The following is a 12,317-nucleotide window of genomic DNA, read 5'->3' on the forward strand; positions in this document are numbered from 1 at the left end:
AATATCCAAATATCCATTCCATTATCCCAAATCCATAATAGATTCTGAAATATAGATCTTCATCTTTGGTGGATTTAACAAGTTATTTTGTTTGTTTGAAGTTTATTTTTGACGATGGAACGATTGTGAAGGAAACAAGATTTTTCCGTGCATTTGCCATAGTTCAGTAAAACAAACAATCAGTAACACATTTTGTTACACTATGTGTTACCGATTTTTTGTTTCACTTAACGATGGCAAATGTCCAGAACAATTATGTTTCCTTCACAAGTTACATTGCCTTATTTCCCTGGGTACTATAAAAGAGAACATAAATATTCATGTTTCCTGTCTAGTGCCTACGGGTGACCCAGGTCATTCGAATGTGTAAGATGTGGGAGTCGATAAGACAGAGATAGCTAGGAATGTGGGCGTGAGAATTCAGTAGCTGTAGTATGTTGCACGGGAATTCCGCCGAGCCATGGAGGGGGGATCAAGTCCTCCCTCCCCCTGTGCCACTAAGGTGGGGATCAGCTGTGCCGCATCTGGTCAGTATACTCAGTTCAGTGGTCAAGTCATTCGGGTCAGAGCTAAGAAGCGGTCACGAGCAGTTCTAGGTCGTGCAACTCTTCCCTCACCTGAGTATTTCCGTTGATCAACATCTGTGCTTAGTCCAGGCAGTCGTCAAGATGATACGGTAAGTCTCAGATTTTATTAAATGCTAGATTGGTTTATCAAACCACTGTCTGTTTGAGTTTGTTTACTTTGTAATTGTGTAAGCCATTTATTGTTTACATTATTCTTATCAACGGATGATGCGCCACGAAATCGGGTTTCTCTTATCGTATACATACAATAACGGGTATTTCATTTATATTGTACAAATATGCATAGTTTAGTTAGAAATAAAACGCGTTCAATATTTCTCTTAATTCACAATTCTGTTGCTATTAGCGGAACAAAACCGTGTACTTTACACATAATTCACATATCTTTCGTACAAGTACATGTAAAAAGTAATATTTCTAAACAAGAAAAAATAAATAACATTTAAAATTTTTTAAATATTCAAACTCGTCTTCCTTATCATAGTTATTGTAGATAACATGGTATATTAACAATATTGTTACTTACGGATCTGTATGTCTGTAGTTTTATAGTAAGACGCAGATTTTTTCATATACGACTATGTAGAACGTGTATCTTATAAGAGTTATTGTTATAAATGTAATCAATTGAGAAATCCACAAGACAAGTTTACTGAGTTAATAAGTAAATACTTGACTCTAACGCGCTTTTTTTTAACATTTTTAACATTAATGAAAGAAATCTAATAGACTATTTAGTAGTATTTTGTAATATTTAATTATAATTCTGTCCGTGTTAATTATTATTCGTTTAAAACTGAAATGTTATGTTTATTCTCATTACATAAATGGATAACCGAGCAGTTTATAAATATACTAGTTTCGTGATATAGCCGCAAATACATGAGTAAATTAATATATAAGGTTTTAATATCATAGTCTTAAATGTGTACGATACTAAAAATGGATACTTATGGAATAGTACACTAGGGGAAAAATTAAATTATAATTCATGTTCTTGAACTATGTAAAATAAAAATATGTATAGCTATGCGAGTCATACGGAATTTCGGGCATAAACAACGTACGAACTTTATGTCCTAAACTTTCTCGATGGATAATTTATATATAATTAAAGTTTAAAGTTGGTTGTATTATATATATATATATATATATATATATATATATATATATATATATATATATAATTTGAAATAACGCCCCATAGCACAAAAAGATATCCGTAAAACAGGTTTAATTGGGAAAAAACGATAGCTGGGCTATATACAGTAATGCCTATGCATTTTTGATTGTACATAAGTTATCAAATACCAATTGAGCAAGTATAGTCTAAATTTTCTAGTTGTAATTTTTTTGTTTGTATATTTAACTTTTATAAATTATTAATGAAAATATGCGCCGATGCTGGTATTCAGGTAACATTACAATTATATATACACACACAATTTATATAAGTGGCAATAGCCGAATTTAATTTTTTCAATAAACATTGAATCATAAAAAGTATTTGCTCCGCCGGGACTCGAACCCGGATCTCTCACTTGTCGGGTGAGTGTGCTACCATTAAACCACAGAGTCCTTACTTTTTACGATTCAATTATTTATTATTGGCCGTATCTGTAACATATGCGTTTAAATAACCAAACTAACATACGGAAGACCAAATACCTGTCAAATGACTTTTATTTACATTAATAAAATTTGTATAATGGCAATAGCCGAATTTAATTTCAATAAACATTGAATCATAACAATTACTTGCTCCGCCGGGACTCGAACCCGGATCTCTCACTTGCCGGGTGAGCCCACCACCATTACACCACAGAGCCCTTACTTTGTTCTTATTTAGACACATATAAGCCACAAATATATATATAGTCTAGTAGTGTAATAAGATGCCACTTGGTTTTACCCAACCTGTCACTCACCGATGATGCACTCCCAAGCTTTATGGCGACACTCAGATACGGGGATTCCCGGAGTTCGGGGGTGACTAAACTCCAACTTGTAGCCTCAGCTTGTATCTTTGGATTTACCGCCGGAGGGATTCCCTGACTTGTACATTGTTTATAAACTTCATGTGATTAGCTGAGCGTCTTTCGAAGCACCTCCCATCTGCACTCACAATAACTCTCACAGTCAGCTAGAGGGTTTCAATTTGGTGTAAAACTATTATCTGTACGTCGGTGTTGATATTGCAAATTTTATTTATTTGAGCGGGTTTACAAACGTAAGTGAACAAAGTTTATGTCTCCTTGTGTACACAATATGTAATTATTCTATTAACCGTAAAATCTAAGCTTCAACCTTAAAATGTATTGATATATTTATAGTTAGACACCACGAAGTTCCATTGGCTGAGCTTTCAGCTGGATCTCTCCTGGCAGTTAATAATTATAAAATCAGATATGTCATCGTGTATCTGCGTGCACTATAACTTTAGAACAAATTAACTTATAGCGTTTACATTTTTTGTGAATCTCTGACTATACTATGTCTATAACGATATTGAAAATAGTAAACTTCGGTCCATGAGCAGTGAAGTTGCCCGCTGTAGTACAAACGCGAAATCTCCCTCGCTGAACCGAATTTTTAGCTTGTTTAAATTCTAATAAATAATGTTTGTAGCATTTAACACGTGTAGAAATCGCGGGAAATTTATTCCTGTAAATTTTTTAAATCCTATAAATACTATATTTCTAGGTACCAATCTCACAAAATTATTCAAAGGTATCTTGAAGGTGGTGTAACAGTTTGATATACCGCAGACCCATTTCAGGGAGTAGGCTACTTCATTCATATTTATCTCCGTTCCGTACATTTCAAACTTGTTACATATTCTTACAATAGTTTTTCTTATTTGTTATTGTGTTCTAAATTACAGTTGCTATGGTCTTTGAACCTCTCGATCATTCTCAGTTTTCCTGTAGGTACACTGTGGACCGTGAGATCCAATTGCATAGATAAAATAGTATCGGTTCTTTGGCCAGGAAGTTGGTCGTAGATAAAATTGGGTAGTGGCAAAATCAGCTATTTATTTTTAAAACCCCGAGATTTGGTATTTTAGCTGGTGTATGTATTAAATAACTGACGAAGGATTCCAATAACCACATTACTTCAAAAAGTATATACATTTTAAAGGCTTTCCGCTTGGTTAAAAATTTAACATACCCTTAAAAACCCAGGCGTTTACAAAACTATACACCTATATTATTTACACACGTGTTTATTAGTATCGTACGGTGGTAACAAAACGTAACCGCTTACATAACAGTGACAGAATTAAAGTACCTGTTTCGGACCAGGAACTGTTTAACAATGCATGTTCTCTGTAGACGGTCTGTGTTATTAGCAACAATATTGAAGTGCAAGCAGAACCTTGGTAGACAGCCTTGGTACAACATGCCCGCATGTACCCACAGTGACAGCACTGCCAAGTGTAATTGACCACATTGTTTGAACGAGAGAAGGTCGCCCGCCTCGTGGGTACAGTTCGGTAGTGTCATTTCGTCTAGGTTATGTCTGTAATGTTTTTACGCTTATTCGAGGGGAGTATATCTGCAGGCGGTACTCGTAATAGTATTATGTTTTCTAACCAAGTTGGTTCATAACTATATGCTAATAATCTACTCTTCACTAAGATTATTTTATTTGTCTAGGAGTTTCAAGTTTATTTAAAGTTTTTTTTTTAGTTGAAATTATCTTTTCTACACATGTGGCATTTTAATCCAAGACAATGGACCTTTTTTGAGGTTAAAGATGTCTCTAGGAGGAACCCGTGACCTCTAGGGTAGAAAACCGTGGATTTACCTCTAGGCTACGGTAAAGTGCAAGATATATCACATAAGTTACGACTGACAGATCGTGACTGTACTCTGTCCGGAAACGATTGCTGACCCAAGGTCTCGTGCACGATCCTTCATAACAATAAAGGCAAGTTGGGACGCTGTCCTGTGTTAGTATGTGTGCGTTTAATGGTAAAGGAGGTTTCTTTTCCTTCAGGAGTCACGAAGGAATGCGTTTTTTCCCATAAACAAAAAAGAACATCTACATTTTCGTTAAATTTATGAACGCAGTTTTCAATTGCCTCTATTTAAGAGTTCTCAGATTATTTTATTTTATGAATTATCATTATCGTTGTGAGTTAAAATTGTTCGCCAAAAATTAAAAACTAAATTTGGTTGGAAATCTAATTTTGACAATGCACAAGTCATACATACTTAGTAGTTGAAACGAGAATACCAAATTTATTCGTCATTAAAATGGTAGCAAATTTCCTGTGTTTATAAGTTTCTAATAAATTTTTCCATTCCTAGAAGGGGATACAACAGATATCACGCCTTATATTCATAATCTATTTCGGAATTTCCATAACGACGTAATTCACACAAGAATGAACCTACTATATTTAATTTAAAATGTATATATATATATATATATATATATATATATATATAATGTTTTGGACTAACACTGTATAACATGTAAAATACCGTTACGTGTGCATGTGACCTCGGGATTGGACTGACACTGACGGACAGTTCAATAGTTCAACTTTGTCCTCCACGCAACGCGCAGCTTCTCGCGTAGTTGTGGCGATAACAGACACAAAACTGTTTTAGATAACTAGTAGATAACACAGTACAGCTAAAGGAAAGTTCAAAATCAAATTACTGTCCTTTACTACTGCTGTTTATTATACCTACATTATCTTTCTACATAGGAAATGCTTAGTAAAAGATGGAGTTGTAAGGAAAGATATAGGCCTACTGTAAGAGTATTTCTCTGTAAACGATGTGAGAAGGTTTTTACTAAAGATTCATCATGTTAGTTGGATGATCGGAAATGCGTCAACCACTGCAAAACACATTAAACTAAGGAAAATTGTTATCATACCAATAACACAATTTTAGTAATGCAACAAGTAAACGGAAACAACCGAGATAAATATTAGAGGAAAATAAGAGTGCCTGATATTGTAACCGAAATCCATTAAAACAAAAAATATCTCTTTCCTGGCAGTTAATGAAACTTACATCAATGAAACAGTACAAAAAATTCATATAATCAGTATTGTTTAACCTTTCACTTGAAAAGATAGTGCTCCCTATCAATAGTAATACTAAATTGTGTAATAATGGTTTTATCGGTTTTCAGATAAAACCGTATCTAATGGTTTCCGCTGAAAGTTTACCCCCTCTTGGTTCTTAGCTCTTTAATGTGTTGTTACACAATCCATCTTAGATGATTCACGTCACGAAATACTGTGAAGAATCCACATGACAAAACAAAAAGTATATTGTTTTTCGCCAGTCCATCACGAGTGATAGACTGATAATATGTTAGCCGAGGAAAGGGGTATGTTCCCTGGAACCCTGTAAATACCCTGCATTACGGAACCAGAAGGATAACACCAAGTCACGATGAATTGTGAATCCTAGCAAATCCGCTTTGTCGGTCAGGCCAATTATAGAATTAGGGGTTTGTCTGTAAGATCAGTGATTATAGCCCTCGAGGTTTAACTCGTAGTTTGCAAGAAGAAATTTGACTTTAATTGTCTTGTGCAATATTAGTTTAGCGTGAGGCCCGACGCCCAACTGAAGCGACAAGACAGGACGGGTTCCGCCAAGGCGAGCCGGAGTATTAGCGGTTTCCTGCCGGTGATTGGCAGAAACAATTCACAATTAACAATTTTCCGCGCCACAATTCACACATTGATTTGAAATCTATTCTATGAAGCGAAACCGGCGTGGCTGCACAAATTGAAATAATGTACACTCTTGTGTGTTTATGAGGAAAGAAAGCTAACTGAAGAAATAAATGGACAAATTATAACATACAAATTTCAAAATAACAGTAATATAACATGTTCATAAACTTTCACAAAAATATAATAGAATATAAATTATTTAAACTAAAGACAAAAAAAATATAATGACAACTTTTGTAATAGCTTTTTAAAATCGGTTGAAGATTAGAACAGGGATAGTTTTACTTTAGAATAAACAAATATTATAAAAATCGATTTAAAATCTACCATGCAACAACATTAAACATTATTTGTTTTTAATTGTTTTTTATTCGATCTCAACACATAAGATAAACCATTTCAATACAATTCCATCAGTGCAGCATATAGTATTAAGATGTTGACTAATAATGTATACTTTTTACGTAGATGTTAATGTATACATTAAGTACACAAATCTATACTTAAAACAAAATTCTACGGACTAAAAAGTATTCAAAAGATTGAAGAATATTTCCCGCTTGGGTTTTTCAGATGGAACACTCCTTATCGTAACTTTAGACTAATATAAAGCACTTTTAGTGCCATCATTTGATAACATTGATTGTATAGGGCCAAGGTTAGGGTAGTGGCCGATGACCGTCAAATTCATCTTGTTTTCGTTGCTTCCAAGGCACAGTAGTACGGATCTTACCCATATCATATCACCCATTAATGACTTTCAGCTGATACACTTTAATAGGTCTAGTAGTCAATTGTAAATTAATGACTTTTTAGGCATAAACGTTGAATCAACATAAGGGTAATCTTATGATACTAAATATTAGCCAACAATGCTAGAACTATCCTCGGAGCTCCATAAAGGAATGAGGAGGTACAGTAGGTAGCGCCCTCAGTGCATGTCGCAATTTATTATGTTAGTTAAAGATACAAATTTTCCAGATCAGATATCTGTATCATTAGAATTATTGTAAAATATGATTTTTATGGAACACATTCGTACCATGAAATAATTCCGAAATCTTTTATTTCTACACGTCTTGTGAACAAGTAACATTTATGCTGTGATTTAAAGCAGCGATACTGGTATGTTACTTGACGCTGGGGTTACAAAGCAGTACTTGAGGTGATTTTGACTTCAATTGTGTACAATAATTCCCGTTTGATATTATTCCTACTCAGAACTGACGACAGGTCTGGTTGCAGGTCAGTGTTGATACTCCCAATCCTCCTGCTGACGATGTCGGTAGAGACGGACGCCATGATCATCTTCGAGAACCCCGAGGCTGCCAATATGTCCTCCAACGGTACTCTCTCCTACACGGACCCCTACCGCGCCAGGGTCGACCACCTGATACAGCGTGCGTTGGAGGAGTTCTCTCTGCGGCTGGAGGCTGCCGTGTCCTCCCAGACTCCGGGACAGAACACAGTCTTCTCGCCACTTAGTATCGCCTCCGTGCTGGCACTCGTTCTGCTCGGCGCCCGTGGAGTCACTCATGCCGAGGTCGCTAGGCTCCTGGGTGTAACCGCAGGCATCAACCTCACTGGCAAGTAAGTACAATCTTGAGCTCACTAAATATGCTGTGCACTCAGAGTCTAGTTTTGTCTTTAACGTACAAAAAGTATTATCTTTCGTGAGTTAGTTAAAAGAATGAAGAGAAAGGAGACTACAGAGATAAATATTCTCATTTAACATGTAAATTTTTTTAATAGATTTCAAATTATACCCATTAAATAATTAAAAACCTTTTAAATTATATTGCTTCTGTTGAGTTCTGCACTTAAGATGTGCTTTTTTCAATACAAAATACATATATTTAGGCAATGTTGCATAAAAGATTATAGTAACTTCAAAATACAATATTTGTTTTTAGAGCAAAAACACTGAGGTTATCATTGCCTGATTACAATATTCGTAGATACCAAAATAGTATATTAAAATTATATTCTGAAAATGTGATACATTTAATTATTTTCCAATCAGGAGCCATGCTGTTCATGAGGAGTTGGGTCGACTACTTGATATGTTAGAGGAACGGAAGGAAAAGGACGGAACTCATCTGAGCATCGCCAAAGGGTTGTTTCTTCAGCACAACTTCCATATCAACCAGAGCTTTGTCAACTACACGAGAGACATTTATCACAGCGAGGTGCGGGAATTAGACTTCCAACAGAACCCTCGGGAGGCACTCAAGATCATCAACAAGTGAGTTTTTAGATTCATAACAAATGGTTTAGAAAATAACACAACACAATTTATTTAAACCAATTTTAATTTATTTTTATTTTCAGTAAATTTTGTGTTAGTAACAAAAATGTACAAAATAATTTGTTGAAACCCTGTATTCAAATTGGATATTATTAAATAAAGAACCCATTTTTTTTAACATGCTTTTTATAGGTTTCTGAGATATGTACATTTTACGTACGGTATACCAGACTAACATGGACAGGTATTGGTTAAATGATTTCCTTTAGGACAATTGGCAGCACTAAATAATCTCTATTAGAAAAATTGAAGTTTGAATATTAAAAGCATGAATATTGATAGCTTATACTCTAAGCAAATTGATATTATCATACCTTAAATGTTCATTGTATTTGACAGAAACATTTCAACTAAGCACTAAAATAAACTTACAAATTGGTATGATTAAGAGATTAAAATGAATCCTATAACAAGATTTTTAAAACATTGCTACTTGCAGATGGGTTGAAAACCGAACGGAGGGTCATATTAAAGATCTGCTGACACAAGAGCCCGACCTACAGACCAAAGCTGTCATTGCCAGTGCCCTCTACTTCATTGGACAGTGGGAGAACCCCTTCTATCCAGGTGCTACTAAAGTGTAAGTAGATATGGTCCCAAGAAGTCCATCGCCTATCTATTAATTGTATTTATTTATAGAATATAGTAGAGCACAAGTTGAGAAATACTTCTTAGCTAGTGGGTAGTAATATTTGATTTATTCTAAAATTTGACGTATTCTAAAATACTTCAATAGGGGCAACACAGCTAAAATTGTTTAAATGACCACTCCCATTTTGTTGTATATATATAAAATGTGTAGAATGTGTATGGGATTAAGCTTTTTGTTCCAAACCAGGGACCTTGCATTATTTATTTATTTTATTTATTTATTTACTATATGCCAAAGATCAACATTTCAATTAGGCACATTAAAATAGTCCATTAGGTACTATTTAAATTGGTGCACTTTTCAGAGATATATTCAAAACAAATCTTCCTTAATAATTTTAATGTAAATACCAAAATGAGGAATCAAATGTTTGATGTTCAAGTTTAATTTATATTTTAATTGTAAGAGTCCTGGGCCCTGTAATATATGGACATTGGTTCAACTAAAGAGACTATCCTGTGTTAACATTTATGAAAAAAATACCAATGAACATTTTTTTAAACCATAGATTACACCAGTGCAGTTTTCACCTTAATACTTCATTCTCTTGACCTAATTTGCATATTCCAAAAGGTATTCCAATGATAAAACATATGACCCACCCTCCTTAACATTTGAATTATAATTAGAAAGGTCACCAATTATGATTATAATCCATGTATACAAAAGCAGTAGTTGGAAGACAACATTGACCGTTCCACCAAATGTTCTTATATACAGAATGTTTCAGAACAGGCTACTAATGTTACAAAAATTTGTTCAATGCATCAAAACAAGAAAAGTTCATGAAGATGTATCCAACATTTTTTTTACCTGTCTGTAAATATTTATAAGCACTTTTTTTATTCATGAACAGTTTAAGACTTGTTTAATTAATTAAACTTGATAAATATAATATTAAATCATCTATAATTACACAATTTCCCATTTGACCTATTTGCCTTTAATGAATAATCTTTCTTCTTTATGGTTGTCTTTGCATTTAAATATTCCTCATATAATTTGTTCTTTCACAGAAAACCTTTCTACGTTGGCAAAGAGGGAGGTAAAAATTATAACGAGATCATTGACGTGGACTTAATGGTGAATGGAGCAGAGATCCCTTACTACGCAGACCCAGTCCGCAGGTGTACCATCATTGGCATGCCCTACAAGGGTAACAAGATCACCATGTATGTTATCGTCCCAGACACAGACGTCAAGTCTTTCCTTGATACGACAAGCGCCTCCGATATGGAGCATCTCATCAAGAAGACTGAGAAGAGACCAGTTATCTTCTTCTTCCCTAGGATGCGCCTTGAGAGCACCATCAATTTGGTACCTCCACTGAAAAAGATGGGATTAAAGAGTCTCTTTGACATCCACACTGCCAACCTGACAAACATCGCGGACGGTATCTTCGTGAATGAAGCGGTCCACAAAGTGGAGATTGACATCACCGAAGATGGAACTGTGGCCTCAGCGGCTACTGCATTTTCCTTCACCAGAGATGGTTCAAATCCTGTGGTCAGGGTTGAGAAACCTTTTATCTTCTTCATCCGCCATGATGAGACAGGCGTTACGCTCTTCTGGGGTACTGTCATCAAGCCAACTCCTCATTATAAGCACACACAGTGATAGTGACAGGACATGATTCTTATTTCCTCTAACCTGAAAGTTCCTTAAAATAGCTTATGTACAGGCATTTTACTGTATCATTTAGTTGTTGTACCTGATTCTAGGCCTAACATGACCAAATGGTAGTTTGCTTTGTTTTATATGTAAATAGTAATTAGAATTAGTTTCAATAAGCCAAATAGTGTTTTTAAATAATCTATTGTTTAGTAAGTTGCTGATTTATTGTTTTCATAACTAATTTTTGAATGCATCAAATCAAAATCAATAGTAGGGTCTTCAAATTCATGTTACTTTTTAAACCACATTTTAAGTGTGATTTGTGTAAATGGTTAGTATTTAAGAGTGATGTATATAAAAATTACTATATTATTGTATTCTATGTGATTTATTATTTCTTGCCCTTTTATTTATATAAAATGTAGGGCTTATGTGATATTCCATAGAACTTATAGTAAGTATAATGATGTCAATGTAAATAAATAATTTCTTAATCAATTACTTCCAATTTTGTTTTGTTTCGTAAATTAAACACTCTAACCTTATCCTTCCCTTCTTTTCAAAATATAATAGAAAATATACTTAGTTTATTTTGATCTTCTCTCTAATATTTAGGGATGTTTATTAATATTCTCTCGAATGAATGTAACATAGAAATCAAACAGGAAAAGCCAAGCAGTTATTATTATAGTTTGAGATGATAGAATATTTAAAATATTTGGTCACAATTTTTAACTGCTACTTTAGAAGTTGATACTGTACTGCTGATTCAAGCCATGATGGAAGAAGGCGCATTTATACTTATGGAATTCTGATTGCCTTCTTAATTAGAATGATTATTATTCTTAAATTTCATACCAATAAATCATAATTTAAAGCTTAACCCGGGAGTGGTCGCGCCTACGTCGCACCTGAATCCGGTCGCTGTGGGTCTAGGTGACCCGCAAATTAAAACCTTGTTATATCTGAAAGCTCTATTACTTATTTAATTAATATTACATATATGTTAATTTTGGAGCTAGGCAATAGAATTTAACATGTTTTGGAAACATTTTTTATTTATTTACATGTTGTTTTAAAATTATGAAATGTATGTCACAAATCTTAGCAGTTTGTGTTGACTAATTTTCTAATGTCTGTATAAAAATCTAGTTACAAAATATTTAAATTTTTATGATTGTATTTATTGGTTTAAGATACAAAATACCTAAATAAAATTTAAAACACAGACATTATTTCGAAATATTTTTAGTAAATTCTCCCGTCAAATTTAATAAAATAAAAACTAAAACCTAAGTATAAAATTATTAAGTAAAATATTAAAACAACTATGAAGTATTTAAACCTTACCTAATATTGCATATAATTAATTTTATAATAAATACATCTTAAAATAATCAAAACTTATCACTATTCTTAAAATATTATCTTGAGAAAAATTTTTGA

At 33.8% G+C, this 12,317-nt stretch overlaps 1 protein-coding gene across 1 annotated transcript; it reads left to right on the top strand.

The window, feature by feature from the left end:
* Positions 1 to 524: 524 nt before the first annotated feature.
* Positions 525 to 11,372, top strand: LOC124361760 (intracellular coagulation inhibitor 3-like). The gene is made up of 5 exons (XM_046815728.1): positions 525 to 676; positions 7,543 to 7,887; positions 8,321 to 8,542; positions 9,045 to 9,185; positions 10,274 to 11,372. Exons 1-5 carry the CDS (start codon positions 669 to 671, stop codon positions 10,872 to 10,874), a joined length of 1,317 nt encoding a protein of 438 aa, XP_046671684.1. The 5' UTR covers positions 525 to 668; the 3' UTR covers positions 10,875 to 11,372.
* The last annotated feature ends 945 nt before the right edge of the window (positions 11,373 to 12,317 follow it).

This window comes from Homalodisca vitripennis, chromosome 1 (assembly GCF_021130785.1).
Source record: "Homalodisca vitripennis isolate AUS2020 chromosome 1, UT_GWSS_2.1, whole genome shotgun sequence".
Taxonomy (NCBI): Eukaryota; Metazoa; Arthropoda; class Insecta; order Hemiptera; family Cicadellidae; genus Homalodisca; species Homalodisca vitripennis.

Coding starts and splice junctions, on each gene's coding strand:
- LOC124361760 (XM_046815728.1), top strand. Junction 7,888..8,320: donor GGCATCAACCTCACTGGCAA/GTAAGTACAATC, acceptor TTTTCCAATCAG/GAGCCATGCTGTTCATGAGG. Junction 8,543..9,044: donor GCACTCAAGATCATCAACAA/GTGAGTTTTTAG, acceptor TGCTACTTGCAG/ATGGGTTGAAAACCGAACGG.